This window comes from Aphelocoma coerulescens, chromosome 28, assembly GCF_041296385.1.
Source record: "Aphelocoma coerulescens isolate FSJ_1873_10779 chromosome 28, UR_Acoe_1.0, whole genome shotgun sequence".
NCBI lineage: Eukaryota > Metazoa > Chordata > Aves > Passeriformes > Corvidae > Aphelocoma > Aphelocoma coerulescens.
In genome coordinates, this window is record NC_091041.1 from 5,251,674 (window position 1) to 5,279,017 (window position 27,344).

At 52.6% G+C, this 27,344-nt stretch overlaps 2 protein-coding genes across 3 annotated transcripts; one reads left to right on the forward strand and one right to left on the reverse strand.

Annotated features, from left to right (window-relative positions):
- Positions 1-528: 528 nt before the first annotated feature.
- Positions 529-7,492, reverse strand: LSM4 (LSM4 homolog, U6 small nuclear RNA and mRNA degradation associated). Its single transcript, XM_068997368.1, has 5 exons — positions 7,404-7,492; positions 7,172-7,213; positions 6,956-7,054; positions 4,072-4,255; positions 529-1,975 (listed from the first exon to the last, which is right to left on the reverse strand). Exons 1-5 carry the CDS (start codon positions 7,404-7,406, stop codon positions 1,887-1,889), a joined length of 417 nt encoding a protein of 138 aa, XP_068853469.1. The 5' UTR covers positions 7,407-7,492; the 3' UTR covers positions 529-1,886.
- Positions 7,482-23,717, forward strand: PGPEP1 (pyroglutamyl-peptidase I). Of its 2 annotated transcripts, none has more exons than XM_068997367.1 (5): positions 7,482-7,715; positions 10,877-10,929; positions 15,623-15,739; positions 16,512-16,744; positions 17,706-23,717. In XM_068997367.1, the coding sequence occupies exons 4-5, from the start codon at positions 16,539-16,541 to the stop codon at positions 17,896-17,898; spliced, it is 399 nt and encodes a 132-aa protein (XP_068853468.1). In that variant the 5' UTR covers positions 7,482-7,715; positions 10,877-10,929; positions 15,623-15,739; positions 16,512-16,538; the 3' UTR covers positions 17,899-23,717. The 2 variants fall into 2 exon arrangements, with proteins under 2 accessions (XP_068853468.1, XP_068853467.1); XM_068997366.1 differs by lacking the exon at positions 7,482-7,715 and adding an exon at positions 7,962-8,029.
- The last annotated feature ends 3,627 nt before the right edge of the window (positions 23,718-27,344 follow it).

Consider the following 27,344-nt stretch of genomic DNA (forward strand, 5'->3'; position numbering starts at 1 on the left):
CCGTGGTGTAATTAAGCAAATGCAGAACTTAATGAGCTCCATCACCTGACCCCAGAGCTTGGCCAGGAGATAAGGAGCACTTGGAGGACTCTACCCTGAGCTGGAGCCAAAGGTCCCATTGTTGCAGGCAGGATTGATCCTGCCAGAACAGACCTTAAATCCCAGCAGTGTTTCCCTTTCCAGCAGGGAAGCTGCAGCACACGGAGCCTCTGAGGCTGCAGGGATCCGAAGGGAGGGAGCAGGTTGGGAAGGGAAAGTCTGACACAGCCTGGGCTTTGTTAAAATGCCACACGAGTTTTCCAGCAGGGAGGACACATCACCCCACTCCCTGGAACTGGTTCCCTGGGAGAAGCCTGGGATGAGCACGGAGTGCTGGTCGTGGCCTCAACAAGGAACAGCTCCACGGAGAACACGTGGCTGGTGCTGGAAACTGAATGTTTAGGGATTTATCCCTGATTCCAGGGCTCAGGGAAGGGTTCTGGGTTGGGCAGGGCCCGGCAGCATCACAGACACACAGAGGGAGGCGGCTGGAAGAGGCTGGAGATTTATTCCCACTCACCACTGTGCCCGGTTCTATAAACATTAAAAAAATAAGTCTATAAAAGCATGTTCTTCACTCCTTTTCAGTACAGTGGTGATGGCAGAGGCTCTGATCTGAGAACCAGTTGTATAAACCCAAAACCTGTTCAAAACGAGTCACAACATCCGTTTTCCCCCCCAAATTCAGCTGTTTCCTCCATCCAGGGGAGGTTGAGGCACACCCAGAGCTGTTTCTTCCCCCCGTGCAGGTGGCTGAATTCGGATCAGCCAGGATATTCTGAGGGTGTATTTTGCTTATGGGATGGAAGACTGGAGCCACCTGACCTGGGAATTCCCAGGAGTTTTCTGAACCTACAGGAGGGACACGTTCACACGCTGGCCTGTGTCCCCAAGGGAGGATAATTGGTGGCTGGGGAAGGAAGTGACAGGTACAGCCAGTGAGGTCAATCACCAGGTACTGGAAGAAATTAGGTTGAGAAATATTGTCAGAGTTCAGGACTTGGTGTCTCAGCAGAAGGGAGAGAGTTTTGAAAGCGGGGGCGGGAAATAAATCCATGTAAATCAACTCAAGTTACTTTTCAGAAGAAATTTTAAAAATCCCCCATGAGGAAAAAGGGGCACACCAGCCTCATGCAAAAAAAAAAAAAAAAAAAAAAACCAAACACACAGAAAAAAACCCTGTTCCTTTGAAGGAAACTTCTAATCTGAAGTCAAATTAGCAATGAACTAATTGGGAAATGCTCATTTGTCACAAAGCTCCCTTGGGAACAAGGCTTGAAGGCCAATGTCCATCCCAAGTTCTCCTTTAAGCCACTGGAGAAACAGAACCCACTGGCCAGGAGAAGAAAAGCAATAGCTTAAAAGTTTGTTGGTTTTAAAAAAACCCCAAACCTTTAGGATTATTCACGTACAGGAACAACATCCTCAAGTTCAGCATTTCTAAACCAAAACACATCTGTTACAAACAAAACAAGTTTCCCGAGTTTCAAGTATAAAAAAAAAAAAAAACCCACATCCAAACAATCCAGAAAGTGTTTGTTTGCCTTCCTTCTGGTACCTCTGAACAGGAAAATATTTTAAATTAAACCTGGTGAGCCTGAAAAGTTCACTCTCAGGAGAAAGCAGAACCTCGGTCCTTAACCATGAATGAATTTTTAAAAAATATTTCCAATGATTTCCTGACTACAATGAGTGAAAACTCCACCAGATCAAAGCATGAGGGCCTTCCAAAGGAACACGATTTGGGCTCTGACTCTGATGGAAGAGTGGGAAAGGGAATGTTTTTGGACACTTGGCAACCCTGAGGTGACAAAACCCAAACTGTCCCCGGCCCGGGTGCAGACATCTCACTGCTTGGCTGATTGCCTGCCTGGCTTTTTTTCCTGCTGGCCTCTTCCACTGCCTGGAATTCCTCGGCCACGGCCACCGAACACACCTGTGGAGCAGAAAGGAAGAGGTAACAGCATCCCTGTGAGCCAGCAATGACGCAGAGCTGCAGTTATTCGTGTTTTACCCCAAAACTTGCTTATTTTTGGGTCTTAGAAGCAGAAATGTGACTTTTTGACTGCTCCTTTTCCAGTGCATTATTTCAGAGGTGCATAAACTCACCCCCCCCAATCAGCAAGTTCAGCATTATCTCCCTGGTGTGTAAATCTCATGGGATATCGAAGTTTCTTCCCAAAAAATTGAACCAGCGAAGTGACAAATTTAAAATCCAGGTTGTAACGTGTCCCCTGAGAGCCGTGGGGGCAACTCAAAAGCTGGACAGAGCAATCCTTGGCTCTGGAGAGGGCACTGAGCACAGGACAGCAGGGATTTGGGAGGCTACGGTGAGCTGAGCATCCTCAGACCCTGCCACGGGAGCTGCTGAGCCCACCCCTCAGATTTATCCCCAAAAATCCATCCGAGGGATAAAGGGATGCAGATCCACACAAAAGGCAGAACCCAAAGGAGACCCAATCCAAGCACCGGGCCCAAGAGCTTCTCTAGAGGAGGAGGAGACGTGCCCCAACCAGAGGGAAAACAGAAATTATTCCCAACCCCGCAGTGCTTGGGATGCTCCGGCTGCTCCTGGGGCAAAGGCTGGCGACTTCTGAGTTTGGCAAGCAAGAAGTCAGAGGAGGAGGATTACCAGTGTCAGAAACAATAATCCTTTCAACTGTGAGCACAATTACAGCTTCCCTCCTGCCTGCTGGCCTCCCAACAAAATTGTCCTGCCTTTATTTCTTTTTTTTTTTTTTTTTCTTTTTTTCCTCTCCCTCCTCCCTTCGTGTCTCAGTAAGGAGAGCCAAACCTTTGAGCTAATTAGCAAATGCCGAAGCTTCCCTTGAAAATATTCCATCAGCAAATCGAGGCTGCCCATGGAAGCAGCAGGAGCTCCACCTCGGAGCCCAGCCCTGCTCCCTACAAGGTGGGTATGGCCAGAGCAGGGAAAACAGCGCTTTGTCCAAGTAACCCAACAAAACTGCTGTGCTGGACACGGTGAAGGCAAGGAGGGGAACAAAAATAAAGATTTGGAAAGGTCACTTCTGCGTGCTGGGAGCTCCCAGGGGCAGCAGGAACGGCGGGGATTTGGGGAAAAGGAATGGGAATCGCGGGGCGCCGCACGCCGATGGCCCCGGGTTCATCCCACCTGTCCTGCCAGGATTCCTGGCATAGCCAAAGCACAGGTAGCTCCTTAAGGAGCCTCCAGAGAGGCTTCACACGTCCCTGTCCCAGTCCCCAGGGCTCCTTCTAAAATGTAACTCGGGATTTTTAAGCTCCGACTGGGCCAAGAGCAGCCCTGGGGTTCTGACGTGACCACAAATCCCAAAGACGTGGCATTAGGGGTGAGCAGGAGAGCAGAGGAGCAGCTCCCAGGCTTCCAGCGGGATAATCTGGGGAAAAAGGAGCAGCATATCCCCCAGCTGAAGTGCCCTGGGATCACCTAACCCCGTGAAATGGGAAGGGCTGTTTTGGTGACCTATTTCTTCTGAAGTGGCAACCTCCCCTTTATCAGAAATATGAATTATTCATGCTGCAGGAGGAACTCAAACCCTCAGATAGTTGGGTTTTTTTTAATATAAATACATCAACAGGTCAGGAAATCCAAAGCCCCATTTTAATGGGGGTGAAGATGATTTTTTTCTCTCACTGCCATGGGCACAGCCCGGTCTGTTTGCACTATTTTCACCCAGAACAGCCATTTGTTTTCCCCCCCGCGCTTGCTAAGCTACAGTTCTGCAGGGCCACGCTCCCAAACGAGCCAGGAGGAGCCGAAACAGTCAAGTTCAGACTCTCTTAAGCTCCTGCCCAACCCCAGAAACGAGGGAGGCCCATCCCTGGCACGAATCCTCCCTGTTCCTTGGCAGGGGCTGCCTCATGCGCTCGCTCGACTGGATCCTGCACAGGAGCGGCTCCAGCTTCTCCCAGACACAGCCCTGGGTTTAAAACAGAGCAGCAGGAGCTGTTCCTTGCACAAGAGGGGAAATTTTAAAGGCAGGGATCCCACTCCCCCCTTTCCAAGCTGGGATAAAAAACCAGGATTTTTACCTCGTCCAGCTCCTCCAACCCCACGGCCCTTCTGCTGCTTCTGCTGCTGCATCCCACCGCGGCCTCTGCCCTTGGACACCACCTCCTCCTTCACCATGTCAATGATTTCATCGGGGATCCGCAGGTATTTGATGGTGCTGCCGCGGATGTAGCACTCTGGCATCCTCCAGAACTTGTCCCCGTCCTGTTGGGGAGCAACACGTGAGGCCACGAGCAAAACCTGGTGGTTTTGGGTCACGTTTAAGGCATCTGAGTGTTTCTGGAGAGGGCGAGAGCTCCAGCAGTCTCTGCTGGGAGCATTATCTGTAACCAGCTGTGGAAAAGGGGGTGTTTAACTCCCCAAAAACACCCAGCTCCACAGACAACTGAGGTTTCAATTTGTTCCACAGCTACCTCAAACACTGGCAGAAAATGTCAGAAGAAGAGGGTGAGGAAACGAGGCCCCTTCTTCTTCCCTTCTTCGTACGAGAAGGGAATTGAAAGTGGGACAGGAGACACGAGTTAAAATCGTGGTGAACAACCATTTCTGGTAAGAAAAACGCAGCTGTGGCTGGGATTCTTCTCTAGCTGGGAGTCACCCCACTGCTTCACTCCTCTGGGGGGTGTGGAGGGAGCAGCGAGGCAGCTCTGGAGCCAGCTGGCTGAGGGATGTGAGCCTCCAGAGCAGCTGAGGGAAATAAGGAGCTCACACATCATATATTTATTAAAAAAAAAAAAAAAAAAATCTTCAGGTGCCCAGTTTCGGAGCAGCCACCTCCCTGCGTTGCTTTAAGGCAGTTTCAGGGTTTTCCTGGGATGCCATGGGCTTCCCTAGGACTCAGCCCAGCAGGGTTTCAGCGAGTGGTTGTGGCAATGAGAACCCGGAGCCGAACAACAACTCTCTGGCCATGATGTAACTGGGAGGAGGGACTGGGACCCGCCTCGTCCCGGCTCCAGCAGGGCCTGGCTGCAGCTGGGATGGCTCCAGCCCAGCGATCCTCATGCAGCCGAGGCGCCTGCTGTGTCCCGGGAGAGGAGGTGAAACCAGCACGCCCCGTTCCTCCTCTCCCGGGATACAGCAGCCGCTTCCCCCCCACACCCCAGAGTTATTTGGGGCAGCTCTGCCTGCACGGGCAAGCCCAGGACGAGGCAGAGGAGCAACAATTCCCTTCCAACAGACGCCCGGCAAACCCCACCCTGCCTTGGATGTGCCTGGCTGCTCCTTGGCTCGGGATGCAGGAAGGGATGGAGCTCCAAACTCCGTCGCTTCCTCGTTCCGGCCTCCCCCGAGTAAACAAGCGGCTCCCGGCTCGTTGTCCCGTGCCATCTAGTGGCCAGTGCCACCAGTCCCACCAGTCCAGCCCAGCAGATCCACGTTCACCCGGGATTTGGGGCCGTTTGAAGGCAGCTGAGGCCGCTCTCCTGTGTGCCAGGTCGCAGAATCGTGGAATCGTGGAGGGGTTTGGGTTGGGAGGGACTAAAAGATGGTCCAATTCCACCCCTTCCACTATCCCAGGGTGCTCCAAGCCCTGTCCGACCTGGCCTGGGACACTTCCAGGGATCCAGGGGTAGACACAGCTTCTCTGGGAATTTCATCCCAAACCCTCGCCACCTTCACAGGGAGGAATTTCTGCCCAATATCCCATCTATCCCTACCCTCTCGGCCAGCTGGAAGCCATTCCCTGTGTCCTCTCACTCCATCCCTTGTCCAAAGTCTCTCCTCATGTTTCCTGTCGGCCCCTTCAGCCACTGGACGGCCACGATGAGGTGACCCCAAAACTTCTCCAGGCTGAGCAATCCCAACCCTCCCAGCCTTTTCCCACGGGAGAGCTGCTCCACTTCTCTGAGCATCTTGGGCTTGCTCCAACAGCTCCACGTCCTTCTGGATGACCATTGCAGATCACCCAGAGGGAACAAAACCTGAGCTGCTGCTCTTCCCAGGCAGAGCACAGAGCCTTTGGAGGCAAATTCCCAAGGAGAAGGGCAGCACCACCTGTGTCCTGGGTAAGGCTTTGCTGTCACCTCCTCTCACTTCCCCTCCTGCTAAATTCAACAGTGGTTCCTTGTCCCACCACGACCCAAGACGCAGCCACCGATCCCAAACCCCCCTGTTCCACCCCAAAATTCCCTCCCAAGCCTCACTCGGGGCATCTCCTCTGTCCCACTGATGTGCCCCAACATCACTCCAACCTCCTGTCGTGGAGACAACGGGAACTGGGGGTTTGCAGAGAGATTTTTGGAAGAACAAGGATCCTGCCAGCCTCTCCCGTGGAGCTCTGACATTCCAGGGCTGGGAAAGCACTCGATTTCCATCTGTCTGCGCTTCCCACAGGGACGAGACCAGACATTTATGATGGAGGTCAGAGCCCAAAACACAGATCCCAATCTCCTGGAGCACTGTTGGCCAAGGGCTAAAGTCCCAGACAGCCTCAGTGGGTGAACCTCGCTTGGATGTGGAGAGGGGAGACAGGCAAGGAATAAAAGGGATTGCGGTGTTTGAGGCCACCTGGGACAGGTGAAGGCTCTGATTTTTGGGAAACCTGGATCAGCATCACAGCACGTGGCCCCCAGCCCCTCACTCTGGGGGATGAGGGACCCCAGCCCTGATCCCGTGCTGTGCCAAAAGTCACCTGCACACACACACAAGGCTGCTCCTTCATTATGAACATTATCAATAATTAGATTAAATTTGCATTTCAGGCGGAGGTCGAGCGATGCGAGCTACAGCAGAGCCAGCCTGGCTGCAGCGACAGAGCTTGGGAACCCTTGGGTGACCCCTGTCCGGGCCTGGCTGTTCCCTGTGGACACAATGGGTGAGTGACCACTGCCCGGTGCCGGTTGTTCCCCGTGGACACTGCCGTGGGTGACCCCTGCCCGGTGCCCGGTGCCGGTGCTCCGGCCTTACCCGCGATGTGCAGATGACCTCCCGCAGGTTGATGTTCATCCAGTTGTCGCAGCTCACCAGGTGCCCGTTGTACGTCTCCCCGTTCTTCAGCTCCACCAGCTGCGAGAGAACAGGAGTCACGGGGCGCCGGCCCAGCGCCGGTACCGGGACGTGCCCGGTGTCACCCGCACGGCACCGGCGAGGGGAGCGGGGCTGGGCCGCGCAGCCGGTACTCACCATGGGGTGGTTCTGCGCCGTCTTCAGCAAGGACAGGGGCAGCTGCGAGGGGAAGAGAGGAGAGAGGCCTCAGGCACCGACCGACAACGGGACACCGGCCGGGGCACCGACCCGAGCACCAAGCGGGGCACCGGGCACGCCATCCCTGGCGTGGGGGGAGAGACGAGCTAGGCCCTCCCCACCGCTCCAGCCTCCCCCCGACCCCGTTCCCGGTTCCGGTGCCGCCGCTCACCATCGTGCCGGACCCGGAGCCGCCGCCGCGCCGGGCGCTGCCGCTCAAACCGCCCCCGGCTCCGCGCGGGGCCAATCAGAGCGCGGCGCGGTCCGCACGCAGCCAATCAGAGCGCGGCGCGGTCCCGCCGCAGCCAATCAGAGCGCGGATCACGGCCTGGCCGCACCGCGCCGCCCGGTCCGCGCCTTTGCGGTGGCACCGCCCGGGACGGGACGCGCCGGGACGGAACGAGACGCGCTCCGGACCTCCCGGTACCGCGGTCCCGGTTCGTGCTCCCCCACAGCCGGGCGGGGAACGCCCGGGAGGCTCAGGGTGAGCGTTTTGTTTAACCACCCCCGCCCCGGGTCCCGCGCTGAGGCGGGCGAGCGGCAGCCCCTCGGGCTGCGCCGCGCACGGAGGGCGCCGGTGAACGGGAACGGGTGAAGGGCTCCAGGCCGTCCCGCTGCGGGACTTCCGCCGCGGCGGCGGAAGCGGCGGGTCCGGGCGGCGCGGGGCGGGGCGGGCGGCGCGGGGCGGGGCCGCGCTCAGTGCGGGGCGGCGGCGGCAGCGGGACGGGACGGGACGGGACGGGACGGGACGGGACGGAGCCGCGATGGAGAAGCCGCGGCGGGCGGTGGTGGTGACGGGTACGGGGCGGCTTTGGGGGGGCGGTGAGAGGGGAAATGGGGGGGGACGAGACGGGGGACCCCGTGCCTGAGGGGGGATTGGAGAGGGGCTGTCTGAGGGACCCTTCCCTGAGGTGAGCGGGGGCTTCGAGGGGAGGGTAGATCTGGGGGGTGAAGGGGTCTGGGGGTGTAGGTGGGGGTCCCCTTCTCTGTCGTGGGGAGCTTGGTGGGAGAGCAGGTTTGGGGATGCTTTTCCTGCCCTAAAGGGGTCGGGGATAGGTGGAAGACCCCTCCCCGAGGTGATGGGGGGCTTGAAGGGGGTAGGTGGGGGACCCTTTCTCTCTTGGTGAGGGATCTGGGGGAGAGGGGTAATTTTGGGGATCCCTTCACCACAGGGCTTGGAGGGGGCAGTGGGGAACCCCTTCCCTCAGGTCGTGGGGGAATAAGTGGGGGACCCCTTCCCTGAGATGAGAGGGGGTCTGCTGTCCCATCAGAGTGTGGCTGAGGGAATGGAGAGCGGGGACTGTCCCCTTGGGGGGCTGTTTGGGGGGGCTGTCCCCTGTGTGGGGTGATAAATGGGGTGAAGCACAGCATCTGGGGGGCTTTGGGGCTGGTCTGCTGTGTGTCAGGGGTGTCAGGAGCCGGGGGGGGGGGGTACAGTGATGAGGGGCTTTGCTGCAGCTTTCCTAACACTTACCCAGCCAGTGGGCACTCAGATCCCCTTTTTCCATCCCTGACCCCATCCCAAAGGTTTGCTAGTCGCAGAAAGAAGGGAACCGAGCCTCCCAAGGAGCAGGCAACCCAATTTGGGGCACAGGGAGGGGGGAATTGCCCGCTGACCACCCCACCCTGAGCCGCCAAGGTGTGGGAGCCGCTCCCCAAAGCACCCCCTCGGCGCGGCAGCGGCGCCTCGGGGAAGAATGAGCGGAGGGAACGAGAGGCCCTGGCGTTGTCAGGCTCTTCCCGGGGTACAAAGGCCGCTCGGGGTGATTTGTGGGTGAGGCCGTTCTGTGACAAATGGGGAACTCGCCGAAACTATTCAGGTCTCCCCCAGCAGCTGAAGTTGAGGCCGCTTGAATAGCGGGGGCTCGGCGGCGACGCGCTGGAGCGGCCGTAATCGCGGGCAGAAGTGCCTTTTCCAGGGAGCAGTTGCGGGGAGCCAAGGAGCAGGTGGCAAATCCTGCCTTTCCCAACCCCAAATCCAGCGCGGAGCGGCCGCGCTCGGCAGTGACTAAACAGAAAACTTGCGTCAGGAAACGTTCTGCTGCTCGCGAGGCTCCTCCACGCTCTTTTTTTCCCTTTTTTTTTTTTTTTATCCCTCCCAGGGAAGTCTGGTTGCAAAATGCAGTGGTTGCCTTGTCAGCTCTGCCCCTGTTTGATAATGTCATCGATGTCACGCTGAATTTCGTTTAAAACCGGGGATGGTGTCGTGTTCCCATTGGGTTCCCAGCCTGTGCTGGCCGAGGATAAGCGTTATTTGTGCACAATTTCTTTTTTAGAACTCGTTAAGGAGATAATCCCATCACGATCCCTGCAGCTGGTTTACTGCTAATGAGCCTTGGAGGGCCCCGTGGTGGATGTGCTGCTCTCCGTGGGGTCGGGTGCTGCCGACAAAGTTCCTTATGTTCCCGGGAAGGGATAACACGAGGGATCTGGGCAGGAGATGAGTCAGAGCAGCGATAACCCCGGCTGTGTTTGTGCCAGTTTGCCTTGGGATTCAGAGCAAGGGAATCATGCCCTGTGCCTGGGCACCTGTAGAATTTCAGCCTTTCCGTGGCTGGGTTGTTAAAACGTGGATTTCAGTTCTTTTATAGGATTATCACGCTTTATTTAGGAATTAAACTTAGCAGGTTGGCTTCCAGAGAGCCGTGTGGGACTTGCAGAAGCGGCTGGAAAGGCATTAATTTGCCTCGTTCCCCTGTCATAGATTGTCTCACACCCCTGCAGTTCTGCTCGCAGGAAAACACCCCCAACATTTTGGGTTTTGTGGGAATATTTATTTTGGCGCGACGGCAGCGCTGGGTTGAGATCCACGGGCGTGGACGAGCCCACGCTTGGGAAATTCCTCCTGTGCAGCATCACCTCAGCCTGGCTGGGGAGGGCAAACACAACATTTCCATTAAGGTGTCATCTGATATTTGTGGTCCCTCTCGGATCCTTTCAGGGGCTGGGCAGAATTTATGTCTCCTAATTGCAGGAGGCTCGGAGGGCAACGCTGACATTTTAAATTAAAGCATATTGACGTTACGCCCAGATAAATTGCCCAACCTTTGTGTGCTTGCTCAGGAAAAAAAAAAAAAAAGATGTTATGGATTACCAGTTAACTCCCAAGTTATTCATTAGGGATTTAGAGGTGCTGGAGGAAGTATTTTTGATAAAACCTCGGTAGCCTTTGCTATGGTGTGGGGGGGTTGTCAACAGCTCTGTTTATTTCCTTGTGAGGTGTAATTAATGCTAACGAAGATCTTGGGGAAGACCCTGAGCGGAGAAGGAACTATTTGAGGCAGGCTTGTGGAAGCATCTGCTGAGGGCTAAAGCAATCAGGAATAGAAAATCCAATCATGGTTCTAATTCTGTGACATCGGGCAAGTTAGCTGTTAGTGACAAGTTTTTCTGACCTGGGCAGGAAGGAAAAAAAAATCTTCTCCCCCAGAAAAAAACAAGTTTCTTTTCAAGCAAATTATTGTTTTCCTTCATTGTAGTTAAAATATTCCAGTGCAGGTGCCTTGTTTGATACTCGGATGTCAAGAAATAAGGATTGAGTGGTAGAAGTGGGGCTTTTTTTTTCAGGAGAACTAAACCAGGAAAGCCCAAACCTCTTTGCAACTTGAAGTTGAGTCAAATCTGTGAATTTTTCTTCTCTTACAGGGTTTGGGCCGTTTGGAGAACACGCTGTGAACGCCAGCTGGATTGCAGTGCAGGTAACCCCTGAATTTTCCTCTTAGGAAGTCAAAATAGAGCACAAATCCCCACAAATTCGGGGTTTCAGCTCTTTTTTTTTAAAACTTACAACTTCTTCCCGAGTTTATTAACCGAGCTCACTGCAGATATCCAGATGGTCAGCTGGATAATGTTTGATTCCCTGCTCAGGAAACAATCCCTTAGCTGGTGGAGTTTAATGAGATTGAGTTAATGTAGCTGAGGCAAGCAAGGAGTTCCTAGCTTTGGATGATTTTAAGTGGGGCAGGGAGCTTGGAATCTTCCTCTGCCCTGGAGAATTCAAAATAAACAAACCAACCGACCAACCCAGAGGAATTTGGTTGTTTTTTTCTCTCAGTTCTAACTTGAAGCTGGGCCAGTTGCTTCACCTTTAAACTGAGTCTCATCCCCGAGAGGAGACTCCCAGCCAGTGGTTTTGTGGAGTTGCCTGAGTGTCAGGAATCTGATTCCAAGGCAGAGCTGCCTCTTTCCTCCCCCTGGATCAGCCCTCTCTGCTTGGCTGATGGGACAGGAGAGTTTCTGGGGAAATGCTTTTCCTGCAGGTCCTCCCTGCTCAAACAAATCCATGCCACTTGTAGCTCTGTGTCTGCCTGAGCACGTTCCTAAAATCCTGGAAAATCCTAAGGGACCCACAAGGATCATCCAGTCCAACTCCTGGCCCTGCACAGGACACCCCAAAAACCCCACCCTGTGCCCAGGAGTTCATCTGTGTGAGGCTGATACTCCACAAATGAGGCAAGAAGAAGGAATTAAGCTCTTTCCGATGGAATTAAGGGGGTTTTTTTCTGTAAAAACACTTTTTACGGGGATGGTGCTGCCACATTGTCCCACTTCTTCCTTCTTTGTCACTTCTGGATGGGGTTTGTGGCAAAGCTACTGGGAATTCCACAGTACCTTTTAGTACACTTGCCCAGGGAATTAAATCTATTTTTCTCCCCAACACGTCTCTCTCCCCTTCAGAGCTCTGAGATTAATATCTTCTTTCGAATGCTTTTAAATTAAATCACAAACTCTAATCAATTACAGCCAACTGATGTCCAGCTGTCTAATGTGTTGGCTGGTAGGAGAAGACAAAACCTTTGCCTCCCAGAGCTTTTTGGGAATGAATATGTTTAACTTTGGGTCACTTTGGAGGAATATGCAGGTCATGGATTGGGGGGGAGAGGAAAATACAGGACATTCCTAAAAATCAGAAGTGAGGCTCCTGTATTTGGTTTGTTCTTGCTGGTGTAGTGTCAGCTATTGTAAATAGCTGCTTTTATTTTAGAGGAGACAGACAAAAGGGTGTTTTTGCAGCAGGAGGAGTGGTGGGTGTTGTGATGTTGCTTAAAAAATAAAAACAAACCCAAAGAGAATCAGCTCCTTCAGCCCGACAGCTCGAGGCACTGGTGGCTGCTCAGCTGTGTGGCTGATGGATGAAGTCATCACCTCCATTTAAAATCCATTTTTAGGGGCTTGGGGGATGTTTTGAGTGGACAAAACTCAGAGTTGGGGGTGTTTTGAGTACAAACCCGAGCCGCGCTGGAGGCTCCGGGTCCTGCTCGGTGGCTGGCAGATTATTGTGACTGAAAACGTCAGCTCGGAGGCAGCGGGGAGGATTTGCCTTTCCTTCCCCTGTCTCAGCCCCCAGAGGCCCAGACAAAAAGGAACAGCATGTCTTTGAGCCCAGGCGAGGTGGGCATTGTGCAAGTTTCAGACGGGGACTTCATGGAGCGGAGTGGACACAAAGGCGTGTCTGAGTTCCCGAATCCCAGACGGTGTGATCTGCATTTTAATAGAAGAAAAATCAATTAAACAATCTTTGGAAATCCTTCCTAGCTCTAGGGCTAAGCTAGTTCTGGTTTATTGCATCTTTTATTATGCCGCATCCCGAGGATAAAATTCACTTCTTGGTGGTTTTTTTTTGTTTTCTCCCCCGGTTTTATTTGGGTTCTCCCGCAGAACACGGACACACGGAGTGAGTTTTCCCTGGAACTGCAGTGAATTTCTGTCTGGTTTTGCAAGCTGACTGATTTTTACACATGGGTACCTTAAATAGTGGCAGCAGCAATCTAATAATGCTGCTGAAATGAAACGTTTCCAAATTGCATCCAGAAAAACCCAGTGAAATGTTTGGGCTTTCACTCACGGGGGAGAGCTTTCCTATGAATTCAGAGGGAAGAATAACTCCTTTCTGCTTTATTTCAAGGCTCGCAGCAAAAATACTCCGTGTTGACGTGGGTTTGCAGTTTTGTGTTTTCAGTATTTCAGTTCAGGATTTCTTTTTTTTTTTTTTTTTACCAAAGATTTTTTGCTGGGGAGGGACTTCCAAGAAGAAATTACTCAAATGGGCTTTTCTCAGCGTGTTTTCTGCCCTCCCTGCTGTGACTTAGGTGTGGGCACAGGTGTGACCTGTGGACTGTGAAGCTGCTGGGCTCCTTCATCCCCCCAGAGTGCTTCTGGCTGAGGAGGAGGAGGAGGAGAGAGGTCAGAGTGCATTTTGACATTAGGAAGGACAATTGCTGTCAGGGTGTCTAGACAGACCTGATAAGGATATTAGAGGCTCACAAAGAGCAGCATTGTGGAGGGGTCAGGGAATCGGTCACACATGTTCAGTGGGCTGTGTTTGTCAGGTAGACAGGGCTGGGGGGGAGAAGTTGTGGGGCTGGGGGGGTGGTGGGTTACAAACATCTTCATTATGGAGCGCCAGGCTTGGTTAAGAGAAAGTTGTGGCTTGGTAAAGTTAAGGTTTAAGTGGCTGGAGGAGGTGGTTGTCACTGGGGAGGTTTCTCTTTTCATCCAGCAAAACTTCCTGCTGTCAAATCCATCTCTAGGAGCTGTTTCCTTCCTAATCCTTCATCTTCAGGAGCATCACTTCTCATTAGAGAAGCGGTGATGAATTCCAGCCAATTAACACTCCTAAAGAGTGTTTATCCTCCTCCTGAAGAGCCTGACTGCTGTTTGAATACTCTCATTTGTAAACTCCTTTGCTTTATTAGGGCTCCACGTAAAGCAGGGGAGGTTTTGAAGGCAGGTTTGTGTAAAGGAGCTGTGATGAACCATCCCTTGCATCCATCTCTGGTAATGAATGTCTGAGTGTGCCAGACACTAATCAATACAGCAAGGCTTTAATATCAGCCTTGCCCTGGGAGCCAGAGCCAGTGATTTATCATTGTTGCTCATATCTGCCGCTCTGGGAAAGTCTCACTCTTGCCTTTCTGGGTGTTTTAGTTCTCTTAAATCCTGTTACATGGCCGTGGTTTGGCCCTACAAGTGTAAAAGGTGTTTTTATCCTCAGTGGAAAACCACTCATGCTGATAAAAACACAGAAAAACGAAAGCAAGACGTTGCTCACGTTTGTGTGGGGGAGGCCTAAAACCTCAGCTTGTCTTCTCCTCTCAAGTGTCTTTAATTTTTAATTTTTAACCTGGGGGAATACAAGTTTTGAGAGTGGAAACAGCTGATCTGCACTGCTTGGCCTGAAGCTTGCAAGGAGGAAAATAAAGCCTGAGAATTGCTTCAAAGAGCAGCTCTGATCACCAAATCCAAACGTGGGACAGAGGTAACTTAGTTTTTTCTGGGGTGTTTGGAAATGTCCTTTGATAGTTTGATGGCTCTTGCCTGTTCCTACCTCAGATCCATAAGAACAGCTACTTTGGGCGTTTGGTGACAAGAGGAAAGCTTGATGCCACTTAGATGCCCCAGGAATTCCTTCAACATGATGGCCAAGGTCTCTTCTCCCACTGGAAAAACGCTTCCTGGTGTCACCTAGCTCCAAAGTTTGGGCTCAGCTGATGGTTTTGTTTAAAAACCCTTTTTTTTCAGAGGTTTCAGACTATCCTTGAGTTCCTGGAAGTTTTGGGTTGATGGCTCTGAGAGGTTTTACTGCTGAAGTACCAGATGAGCTAAAGCCTTACTGGTGGGACTGGAGAGACCAAAGCAGAGCCAGAACCATGGGCTGTGTGAAAGGGGGAGCTCCCAGTTTTGGGATCAAACAGTGCTTTCCAGTCAGGAATACTGGGGAGAAAAAAAACCCAAACAAACACTCTTTCCTCTTGTTTTAAAGTCTTTGCAAGGTGTTTAACTGGCACTTAGTGTTTGAAAAGGTTTGGAGGAAATTGGCTCCGTTTATTGCCAGGATATTTGGGATGTTTTCATGTCAGAGAGGGAGAAATAATTTACTGGGTTAGTTGAATCACCAGTGCTGTCACCCAGCCCTGAGAGCTCTTTATCTGGAAATAAATGTGAAATTACTCTCCAGGCCAGCAGTCCTGGATGATGGATAAAATCCTCCCAGTCCCACCTTCTCCACGCTGTCACTCCTTGGAAGAAGTAGGGACTGTGAGTCTCTCCCTCTATAAATAACAGAGCCAAGATTTCCTTGGGAGTGTGGGTGTTGCTGATAACTGTTGTCAGTTAAATGTGGATTTCTTTGTTACACACGCATCAGAGCCAGACAAACGGCTCTGTGAGTGAGACTGAGCACAGGTGGAGAGATGCCTTTGTTGTTCCCATTATGGGTTTGCTTTTTTCATGGTGGTTGCTGTAAACTCACTCCAGGTGCTGTTTACGAGGTTATACAACCTGGTGTAAACTGGTATTGAGTCCCTCACTCTGCCATTAAACCTTCCAGGAGTAAATCCTCTGCTCACCTCGTGTCTGACCATCTTGGCTTTGCTTTCCTGGTGTTTTTAGGAGCTGGAGAAGCTGGGGCTGCGGGATGACGTGGATCTGCACGTCTACGAGGTCCCTGTTGAGTACCAGACCGTGCAGAGACTCATTCCTGCCTTGTGGAAGAAGCACAGTCCCCAGGTGAGTGAGCAAAGGGAGGAGAAAAAACCACCCAGCAAAGGGTCGGAATCTGCAGTGGGCAGCATGTGAAGTCTCCCTTTTAATGATTCCTTCAGCCTGGTAGTCCCTGGCTGGATCTTTTCCTGTTTTGTGGTGAGAACATGTGAATTTGTAGGATTTTACAGCTCGGAGTGCTCCAGTTCACAGAGCAGTGGGTGTGAAGGGGCCACAGCAGAGGGCTGTCTAGACAGCTCGTGGTTTGTCTGTGCCACCTGGGCTCCTCCAGCAGCTGTGAAGGTGCCAACGTTCCTTTTTACCCTGATTAAATCACAATTTAGGTCAGGAGGGGGGGGAAATGAGAAGAATTGTGCTGTGCAGAACCCATGATAAAAATGCCTCGTTCCTCTGATACTCACGGGACAACCCCTGTAACACCTCCATGGTTCACTGGGAATGGAATCATGGAAGCCCAGAGTGGCTTGGGATGGAGAAGGACCTTCAAATCATCTCACAGAATCATTTAGGCTGGAAAATGATCCAAGAGCCTCGAGTCCAACCTTTGACCGATCACCATTGAGTGCCACGTCCAGTCCCTAAACACACAGGATTCCGTGGCAGAGTGGTGTTAAGGGGTCACCAGGCTTTCAGTGCCTGAAGGGAGCTGGGCTGGGAGTTTGGACAAGGGAACAGAGTGGCAGAGCAGGCACAGACCCCAGAGATAACACAGATATCCCGAGCTGCAAGGGTCCCACGCGGATCTCCCACGCTCTAACCCGTCCCTTTTCCCCGGCAGCTGGTGGTCCACGTGGGGGTTTCGGGCATGGCCACCACTGTCACCCTGGAGAAGTGTGGCCACAACGTGGGCTACAAGGGGCTGGACAACTGTCGCTTCTGCCCGGGCTCCCAGTGCTGCGTGGAGGGCGGCCCCGAGTGCATCGACTCCATCATCGACATGGACACCGTGTGCAGGAGGGTCTCGGCGCTGGGGCTGGATGTCACCGTCACCATCTCCAAGGACGCTGGCAGGTGATCCCTGGGCACGTGGGGTCAGGGAATCCTGGAATGGCTTGGGTTGGGAGGGACCTTAAAGGTCTGCCAGTTGTATGCCAGGGTGCTGCAAGCCCCATCCAACCCGGCCCTGGGCACTGCCAGGGATCCAGGGGCAGCCACAGCTGCTCTGGGAATTCCAGCCCAGCCCCTCCCCACCCTCCCAGCCAGGAATTGCTTCCCAATATCCAGTCCAGCCCTGCCCTCTGGCAGTGGGAAGCCATTCCCTGTGTCCTGTCCCTCCATCCCTTGTCCAAAGTCCGTCTCCAGCTCCCTTGGAGCCCCTTAGGGACTGGAAGCCTGGTGACATCTTAACAGCATCTTGTCACCCTGTTCATGGAATCAGGGAATCCCAGACTGGTTTGGGTTGGAAGGACCTTAAAGCCCATCCCATCCCACCCCCTGCCACGGGCAGAGACACCTCCCACTGTCCCAGGCTGCTCCAAGCCCCATCCAAGCTGTCCTTGGACACTGCCAGGGTTCCAGGGACAGCCACAGCGTGTTCCATGCCACACCCGCTCCCTTTGTGCTCGGCTCTTGAGGCCCCTGCACCCCGTACCCTTCCCATGGAATCACTGAGGTTGGAAAAGCCCTCTCAGATCATCGGGTCCAGCCATTCCCCAGCGCTGCCAAGGCCACCCCACGTCCCCGAGTGCCACATCCACGTGGCCTTTGAAGCCTCCCACACCTTTCACTTCTCAGGGCTGGCAGCACCACCTGGTTTTCAGTGGCCAGGAGAACAAAAAAAAAAAAGAAGAAAGACATCCACGGTTTTCATCCTAAATTTAATTAGAGCAACCCCAGACTCACAACTGCTGCCTTACATTCCGCATCGCTCCCCGAAATCCCAGCGCGACGCTGAGCGATGGGAGCCTACAGCTCGCTTTACCCTTTTTTTTGGGGTTTTTTTTGCTGAATAATCTCTGTTTTTGTGTTCCAGGTACCTCTGTGACTTCACCTACTACACCTCCTTGTACCAGAGCCGTGGGAGGTCGGCGTTCGTCCACGTGCCTCCTCTGGGAAAACCTTACTCTGCAGAACAGCTGGGCCGGGCCCTGCAGGCCATCATAGAGGAAATGCTGGATGTTTTGGAGCATTCTGAAGACAAAATCAATTGTCAACATGAACACTGAGCCTGGCCAGGAGCTCTCCTAGTATTGCACTTCCAAAATTTTCCCTGCTGCCGAAGTATTTGGGGGGGGAAAAAAAAAAAAACAACAAAAACAGAACAAAACAAAAAAAAGCGGTTCCGGACCCAGAATTGGAGACTTCAAGGGAAGAAAAAAAAAAAAAAACAAGAAAAAACAAAAGGAAAATTCCACTTCTAGAAATTAACTTTTTTTTTCTGTCGAATCTGTGAGTTTCAGCCCAAGCAACAAAGGATTCGAGGTCTCTTCTCTAAAACACCTGCAGCTCCTCATTCCCGAAGGGGGTGTGCTGGGAGCTTCCAGGGAATGAATGGATCCTCACCTGCTCGATCCCATGGGAAGTTTCTCACCTGGATTTGGCCTTCAGCTGCAGGACATTGCTCACCCAGTCCTCTCTCATGACTAATTCTTGAGTTGAAAGGTTTGCTTTCAGTTGGTTTTAGGTTTGTTTTCCCCCTGTCGACCCAAACTCAAGGTGATAATATGGAAGGACAACGGGAAGGAGTTGGGATGGTGTGAGATTCTCCTGGAAAGCAGAGTTTGGTGGGGATGAGGAGCCTGAAATTGCTTTGCTGAAATGGAAAATGGTTTTAGGCACTGATTCTTCACCCCATGTCCTCCAGACATCCATAGGATCTCTGTAGCTGGAGTAGAAGGGGTGTGTCTGGGGTTCCTTTTGGAACCCAAATCCAGCTGGAGTTTTTTTTTTCTTGGAGCCTGACTCCTAAATCTTTCCAAATGTCTTTTTCCTGCCTCTCCCTCCCTGAAGTTGACCGTGCACCTCCTGTACCAAACACCTCGGTTCAAGTGTGTCTAAAACCAATCATTAGTGGGTAAAGAGCTTTACTGAGGGCCACTTTCCCCACGGGAGATCTTTATCCTGGGCCCTTGGTGCTTGCTGTTGTTTTTAAGGTGAAGGTTGAGTAATTTATAACTCCCTTAGCTGCAAATTTTCCCTCTCGTTCCAGGTTAGGAGAGTAATGTTTAACTGAGATCCCAATTCCGCCTCGACTGAGTGGGGGCATAAAAATGCAGACAGAAAGACATCCTGCCAAATCAAATGTCAGCCCTTCGGCCCAACCCCACCGCCTGGAAGCCAGAGGCAGTGGTTTGAAATCAAGGAATTTTGCTTAGAGTGAGGATTCCGGGCTCTTTCCTTGGTGTCCCTCTCCCAGTGGGAGGGTGCAGAAGGGCTGCTGCTCCTGGGAGCTCCCCCAGGAGTTGTTCTGGGGAAGGGTGCACGCAGGGTCTCAGCAGGTGGGTGGTGCTGGTCGTGCGTGGAGATTCGCTGGCAAATTTTGAGATTCTGACAAAACCCAGCTGAAGCTGGGGCAGGAGCAGACACAAAACCGGTGGCTGAGGTCTCGTGGGGAGGCCGCTTGAATGAAGAAGTCTATGGTTGGAATGGATGCTTTTACAGATATATAGATATAAATGTATATGAAACCAACGTTCTGAAAGGTTTTTAAACCCCACGATTTGAATTTCTCTGGTGCTGACTGGCTCTGCTATTGTAACTCTCAGTGAGAGCTGCCCCGAGCTTGCCAGGAGAAGTCTGGTGGCAAAGGACAAAACCACTCCTGGCAACCCTTGAGACAGGACAAAGACTCTGCAGCTGCAAGGACTCTGCTGAGGGCACCTGAGCAGGAGGATTTTTTTTGATAGACCCAAGGAAATTCCTTCTCTGTTCACTATCCAGGCTTTCCTGCTCAGAGGAATTTGCCTTCGAGTGAAACATTGTTGTTCCCATCGAATCCGAGGTAGCACTTGTCAGATTTCCTGATTAGTAATTTATTCTATTTAATATTTTGTTGAAATCTTCGTGCTTTGACACAGGTTTGGGGTTTTCTTTGTGATTAGTTGAGCTCCTTATCCCATAGGGTTGTTCCTTTGTTGGTTGGAAGTTTCTGTCCTGCGTGTTTCGTAGCTGCTAAACTTGGGGAAGAGGAATATCCGCGTGTCCCGCGGGGTTTGGTGATGGAGCAATTCCCAGGAAAGCTGATTAATTCACCTGTAATGTAGCTGGGGATGAAATGGAAGTGGGAAATCAAGAGATTGGTGAGGCCACACCCAAAAAATTCCCAGTGTGGAATCTCAGCAGGGGTGGGAAGAGCTGGTGGGACCCACAGAGGGGTTGGAGCAGGACCCCGGTGGGCTCCGCGAGGGATCAGCGTCTCCAAGTGAGATATTCCCTGTCCATCCCTGTCTCTGCAGCCTCTGGAGCCTCAGAGATCCCCCTGGATGTGGCTGGTGGCTCCGGCTCCATCAGCAGGGAGCGCAGACAGCAGCAGTTCCGTGGGCAGAGCGTTTCCCACGCGGGTTTGTTCAGCCTGGGGAGTTATATCCTGTTCAGCACCTAAAAATATTCCTTGCCTGGGTGCTCTCTGCTGTTCCAGGGGAAAATCCGGAGCCAGTTTCCGTGCCTGCTGGAGTTTGAGGGCTGCAGTGCTTGGCCTTGGGTGTGTCAGCGTGAAAAATCCCATTTTTTTTGGGAATACTTTGGGCGTTGCTTCGAGCTGTGCTTTTCCTCCCAGTCTGCTTTTGGGAAGCTCCACGTGATCAGTTCCTTAGAAAACATAATTTATTTTATCCTCTTTTTTGGGGAAGGGGGGTTTTGGGGAAATTAGTCCTGAGGCTGTGTTTATAAAAGGTGTCTTGGTGGTAGAAAAATTTCCTGTAGCCCAGCTTGGGAAAAACGGCATTAAACTAATTTTATTTAATATGACCTAAATTAAATACTTTGGGGTCGGGTTGTTGGTTTTTTTTTTTAAAGCTTTTTGTTCAATTCACAAAGCTTTTCCTACAGATCCATATTTTTTGGGGGGACTAGGACACCAAACTGATGCGGAGCTTCAAAAAGCTGATGTTTTGCTAAATCCTATTCCCTTTCCACATCATCCATTAATAGAATTTGCTAATTTGCACTGACTGGGAGACCTGTTGCCCAAAACCTTTGTGCCAATGAGTACAAGTGTAGGAGGTTCAGGTGGAGTGTTCATTCCTGTGCCTGCAGTGTGGGAAAACGTAAAAAACCCGGGACATTTTAGGATGCCGTGACTGCAAAATTGTCTCTGGGGATAAAGGTTCAGGGGGAGACGGGGCTGAGGATTTTTGGTGTGGAAGAGAGGATTAGGGAGGTTGTGCTGGATCGGGTCTGGTGTCATTTATCTGCCTGGAGCGGGGTCTGGCCCACGTGTGGGGGAGTGTTTGGGATGACAGTTTAATTGTTCCAGTCCTAAAGTGCTGCAGAGGATTTTGAGGAGCTCCAGAGACTCATAAATGTCTTGATTTGGTGCTGCTGCTGTCGGGAGGTGAATTAAACTTGGGAATCTGCTTCATAACCCCAGGAAAAAGGAGCTGGGAGCTTGGAAGGCTCTTGACCTCAAGGATTCCTGTGGGATTTGATGATCCTGAGGGATCCCTCCCAACCTGAGGGATTCTGTGGTGGGGTTGAAGGGTGCTGTTCGGAATTTTTGGGGGGAGAACAGCAGAGTCTGTGGGCTCCTGCAGAGCAGTTCCCCTTACCTGGAGCATTCCCCAACCTCCCAAACAGTGGGAGAGGTGGGAAAGGACGGAAAGGTCGGGAAGAGGGTTCGAGGTGTGGAGTGTGGTTGTGACGTGAGACTGCAGCCGAGAGCTGCTGAGCTTCATTCCAGGAGGGGCCTGGCTGGGGCTGGCAGAGTTGGAGACATCATAAAAAACAAAAAAACAAACCCCAAAAAGTCGCTCTGCTTTGGGATAAATTTGGGATCGATGCTTCCTTGGAGCCACGGGGATGGTGATGCCCGTGGCAGGAAAGCATCCCTGGAGCCAGGGATGAGTTCGTTATCACCTCCACAGGGTTTGTGCTGTGGAAAATCCCGTAGGAAAAGGGATTTTGTGTCTGAACTCACCTGGGGCTGGGTGTAGCTGTAGCATCCAACCCCCTCCCATATGTCCCAAGCAGGCAAAATTGAACCTTTCAGTGCCTCAGCAGCTGGCAAAGGGGATTATTCCAGGAATTCCACTGGAATAAAAACCCAGGAGCTTCCAGGCCTGCTCGGACAGCACAGGCTCCCAGTGTTGGTGGTTTTGGGAAGGAAAAGTCTAAACAAAATTAAAAATCCACCGAAGTTTCTTCTGATGCTCAAATAATCCTGAGTTGAATTGGAACTGGGGGGTTCTTTAAGGTCCCTTCCAACCCCAGCCATCCTGGGATTCTCTGACTTGCTGCCCTGGCGGGTGGATTCTTTTAGGAATTTTTTTAGGAATTGCAGCAGCAGGAGGAGGAGGAGGAGCTTCTTCAAACCAAAAAGTGGGAAAACCCTGGAAAGGAGGGAATTTGGTGAATCCCTACTCCCACGGGAGCTGCAGCAGCGATGACAGTCTGGCCGTGGGGGGTTGTGGTTTTAATTCCTTGTGACTCCCGGATCTTTTTTAGCTTCTCCTGGATTTCTCCTGGATTTCTCACTCCAGCCAAGGCTCAGACACGGAGCTGCTGCAGGAGGGAGTGGTGGTGGCTGAAATCTGCCTGAAAATCAGGATCTTTAGGCATAAAAAGTATTTCGTGTGGGGCTTTTTCTTCGTTCTGATTTCCAGATTTCACCCCACAGCGCAGATGAAATTGTCAGCAAGGAATTTGTACAGATCCTTTCCCAAAGTAACTTCCCCCTTCTTGTCTCCTTTACTTTAATACTTTACCCAATGATATTTTAATGGCTTAATTTTATTTTAATGATAGGAACTTCAGAGTTGCAAAGGCTCTTTCTAACTTGATTGACTTGGAGGAAACCCCCCCCCCCTTGTTGATACCATACTCACCTTGATGTAGATGGATTTGTTATTTTTGCACCAGAATCCCTAACTTTTTGCAGTATAAAGTGCACTTTTTCATAAAAAAAGAAAAAAAACCAACAAAAAACCTTGTATTCCTGTCTGATGAGTGTCTTATGTGCTGAAAGGGATGTTCTGCCAAAGCTCCAGAGCTGAGGACGTCGTTAATTCCTCGAGGTGGTCACTGAAACCTGGGACCTGCTCAGTCTATTTTAAGACAAAGTAGGGAAGGAAATGCCTCCCCATGAATAGGAATTAAGAGATGGGAAATGAAACTTCTCACTGCCCTTTACAGAAAACTCCGTGGTACTTCAAAATCCACCTTCAGGTTTTCTATTGCACCAGCCTCTTAAATCACAAATGTTTACCTTGATGATCAGGGAGTGCCTTGTCCCGTGCTGGGCTCACGCTTGGGAAGCAGAATGGTGGGGATGGGGATGGATTTTGCCTGATGTGAGGGTGAAAAAGTTGGGCTGGAAACCCCTGAATTGGTGGGAATCCCCAATTTTATCCGTGGACGCTCCTCAGAGACTGCACTGAGTTCCCCAGGTTTGCTCACAGGCGCACACACGGACCTGCCAGAGGGAGCAAACAGAATTTGCTGCTTCATCCCCCACTTTTGGTCGGGTTGGCCCAATTCCGGAGGGTTTTGCTGTCTCCTCTTGGAGTGAGGTGTTTGTCCAGACCCTTTCCCGGCGTCACTCAGGCCCTCCGTGTGTCCCTCGTGAAGCCACCCCGTGTCTGCGTGGGCATCTCGGGTGCCGCTCTCGTGCTTGTCGGGACTCTTGGAGCACCAATCCCAACCCCTCGGGGCTTCTGTTCTCTCCGTGTTGTTCTTGCAGTGCCTTGTAAATCCCAACGATCCTGAGTGTCCCGGGAGGGCTGCGGTGTCAGGGGCCGGCGAGGCGCTCCCAGCTTGTGCTGCCGGCCTGGACTTTGTAACTGAGGATTTAAACCCCCGTTTCAAAGGAAATAAAAGAGTTTGACTCTGACTCCGCGTGTCCTGTCACCCTCGTTGCTTTTAAAGGTGGTGGGTGGTGCAAAGCCGTTCCCCCAGCACTGCCCTGTCCACCCTCGGTCGTGTCCCCAAGTGCCACATCCACGTGTCCTTTGCCCCCCTCCAGAGATGGAGACTCTGTGCTGGCGGCTTTGAGGCTTCTCTCTCCCTGCTCCTGCTGCTACTGGGACTGACTGGGAGCAAACTGGGCTGGCTGGGAGGGCTGGTGCCACCAGATGGTGCTGCCATCCAGGCGGGCTGTGCTCGGTGTCACCCCAGAGACGGCCGAGGTGCCACCCCTGCACAGCTCCAGCTTGACCCGGGACACGGGGAGGGTGCGACAGCTCCGGCGGCTCCAGGAAATGGGGAGGCTTTGACCCCTGCACAGATCCAGAGGGATGCAGGACATGGAGCAGGTGCAGCACCTGGACCGGCTCCACGTTGATCCAAGAGGGTGCAACACGGCAGAATTCCTGCTTGATCCAGGGCAGCCGGAGGCTACAACCCCTCCACAGCTCCAGCAAGGTCCTGGGGGCTTCTCCTGGTCCCCACTTTCCGGGTGTGGCGGAGGTGGCAGGACAGGGAGTGTCACCGGGAAGGGACAGCGGCACAACCCTGTGACGGCTGTTGGTGTCACCCGTCGGCAGCGGCTCCACGGGATCCAGGCGGAGCAGGATGGAGTTGGATTCATTACCCAAGGTAATTAAAACCCAAACCTAGGGTACCTCGTGGTTTGGGGCTCAGGGAGGTCGCGCCGTGGTCCATGTCCCTGCTCCAGGTGCTCTGTGTCTGGAGCAGGGATCAGAATGGAAAACCTCGCTGTTCCTCTGGAATCCCTGCTTTTCTTCCGTCTTCTTTATGCCCTAATTCTAAGAATGGTTTTGGGTTGTTTTTTTTCTTTTTTTTTTTTTCCCTGGGCTGCCATGGTGATCCTGCTGAGCTCTCCAGCCGTTTCTTGGAGATGGAGCTTTTATTCCACCCACCAACCAACACCCGGCACACGCCGGCACCGGGAGGTTGGGGTGTCCCTCGCAGGTGAGCCGGGATTTGAGCTCCTTGGAGCGGCCACTGAGCCAACCCTGATGATTTCACTCCCCTTTTAATTCCCTTTATAAGGTGAGAAGCTTTTCCCGCACGGTGTTCCCGGGGTGATGTCACACCTCGGGTAAGTCATGTGCTCGGTGAGGTCATTTTATAAACAGAACCCTCCGGAGGGACTGATCCAAGGTTTAGTCCATGTGAGGAGGCTCCTCATGGAGCATCCCGATGGATTCCTTGGTGGAGACGCGGAGATTCGTGGCGAAGATCCCTTTGGTGGCCTGACTCCTCGTAGATTTTAATCCTTTCTTCTTCTCCGCTCCCATTCTTTCCTCCTCCCCAGCTCCTTCCAGCCCCTTCCTGAACGAGGTGGGATTTTTGGGCAGCGTCCATCTGGCAGGCTGCTCCCTCTCCGTGTTTTCCCAGCTTGCAAATCAAAGCCGAGCTCCGGCAAAGGTGCTGCCCGAGGGCTCCCCAGAGCTTCCACCCAAACCTCGCAGCTGCGGCTCTGGGGCAGGGGAATGGCTGGAATTTCCTGCTCTGGCTGCCTTCGGTGAGGCGTGTGTGGACACGTCCCAGGGCATGTCCCAGGGCACATCCCAGGGCAGGATCCGCTGCCTCCCACCCCCTGGGATGGATGCCTGGGCATGGACACGCTCCCGGCGCGGCGCAGAACTCCCAGGATGAGCTTCCCGTGCCAGGGATGGTGCTCTGGCTGAGCGTTTCCCCATTCCACGGCTCCTCACGGTGCCTTTCCCTGCTGCCTGGCAGTGCCTGGGTCCGGGAGATGCAGATGGATATTCTCCAACAACCTCTGCTGCGGGACGGGATTTTCTTGGCCGGTTCCCAGCCGGCACCACGGCTCCAGCCTGGGGGAAGATCTCTCCGTGCTGCTTCTCTCCAGCTGCTTCCCGCTGCCGTGGATGCTCCGTGCGGGAGCGACGTGCCCTGTGTACACAGCCCTTTCCCGAGTCACGCTCCGGTGACTAATTCCCTCCTGATGGGCACGTGGAGCCTGATCCGTGTCCGGGTTCACAGATAAGTACATTTATTTCATCTGGAGGTCGGGCTGACAGCGACTTCCCCGATTTCTCCAGCAGCTTCCATCCTCATTCCTCCTCCAAAATTGCGCCTTGTGCTTCAAAAACCATCCGGGCGCTTAAAATCCTACATTTTTAAGGATGTTTTGGGGTTGGACTTCTCTTGTAGCATCTTCCTTGATAAAAGGGGTGCTGTTCTGGGATGTGCCAGGGTTGGATTTGGTTTATCTATTTCTCCCATCATTTAAAGCATCCACACTTAAAATCCTACAGTTTTAAGGAGCTTTCTGGGTCGTGCTTCCCTTTTATTATGTCCTGAGGCTTTCCCTGGTAAAAGAGATGCTGCTCTGGGATGTGCCCAGGTTGGGTTTGGTTCCCTCCATCCATTTTTTTCCCCCTGCTCAGTGCTGGAAAGCTTTCTGGAGGAAAGATTTAGAGCTCATCTGTCTCCCTTGTAGCCTTGGGCTTCATTGCTGTGCTCAGCACCACCATCCCAAGGGATCACAGGCCTGGGATTTCCTCCTGGATCTACACCAGAAATGGAGGGAAAGGGATGTTTTGGCACATTGGATGGGTGAGACTGGACAGGAAGATGCTCCCACTGTGGAAAAGCTGCTTTTGAACCATCACATCAATCCTGCCCAGGCTGAGCTTGTTCCCTGCTGATGATCCTGAATATCCTCATCCTGAGTATCCTGAGCTGGAAGGGACCCACAAGGGTCAGGAAGTCCAACTCCATGATGCTCTCAAGGGATTCTGTTTAATGTCTGCAAACTGAAAATCGCCCTCAGCCGAGCACAGACCCTCCCTGGAATTCCCTGTCCAGGGAGCCCATCCAGGAAAGATGCTCCCCTTGGGAAGCAGAGAACATCCTGGTGCTGAAAGCAGCAGCATCTCCGAGAGGAAGGTGATTGTGGGGTGAGTGAGGACTTCCCAAGCCAGATTTCCATTTTTGGTGGTTGGATCAGAGGCATTTCCTGCACTTCCCGGGCTGAGGGGGCTGGGAATCCGAGTTAATCGTTGACTGCGGGTGCAGCCGAGGCAGGAATGTCTTTGTCCAAGTGGAGCAGAAGTCTCATTTTTGGGAGATGCCGTAAACTCACAGCAAAGGGAGAAAAATGTGATTCCTGCTGTGATGGGGCACAAGCTGCTTTTTGCTCGCCTGACCCGTCCTGGTTGTCTTTGATTTAGAAACATCCAAAGGTCACCGCAGCGTCCACTCTGCCGATTCATCATGACAGCGGCCAGCGCTGGGAAAACACGGGATGCAGCTTCCCAAACATCCCACACTGGCAGCCGAGGGACAGCCCTGTCTCCCATCCCTCCGTGCCCCTTTCCAGACCTGAAAAGAGATGGGGTGGAGCAAACCCCACCTGCGGTTCTGCTTCACCAAGGGATTTCTCACCCCCAGTGATTCCTGGTCCAACTTCCCTCGAGGCCAAGCCCTAAGGGCTGCTTGGAGCTCCGTGTGGTGGCAGCAGCCGGGCTGCTCTTCCCTTCTTTGGTTGACAAAACGCCATGGGAAAGCACAAATTGCCATTTTT

What these genes read in the sequence shown, in the direction of transcription:
- PGPEP1 (XM_068997366.1), top strand. Translation starts at nt 7,996, where the DNA reads ATGGAGAAGCCGCGGCGGGCGGTGGTGGTGACGG. An exon ending in CCAGCTGGATTGCAGTGCAG is followed by an intron (nt 10,930 to 15,622) that starts GTAACCCCTGAA and finishes TGGTGTTTTTAG; the next exon opens with GAGCTGGAGAAGCTGGGGCT. An exon ending in GGAAGAAGCACAGTCCCCAG is followed by an intron (nt 15,740 to 16,511) that starts GTGAGTGAGCAA and finishes TTTCCCCGGCAG; the next exon opens with CTGGTGGTCCACGTGGGGGT.
- LSM4 (XM_068997368.1), bottom strand. An exon ending in CGGCGCAGAACCACCCCATG is followed by an intron (nt 7,055 to 7,171) that starts GTGAGTACCGGC and finishes GTTCTCTCGCAG; the next exon opens with CTGGTGGAGCTGAAGAACGG. An exon ending in AGGTCATCTGCACATCGCGG is followed by an intron (nt 4,256 to 6,955) that starts GTAAGGCCGGAG and finishes GCTCCCCAACAG; the next exon opens with GACGGGGACAAGTTCTGGAG.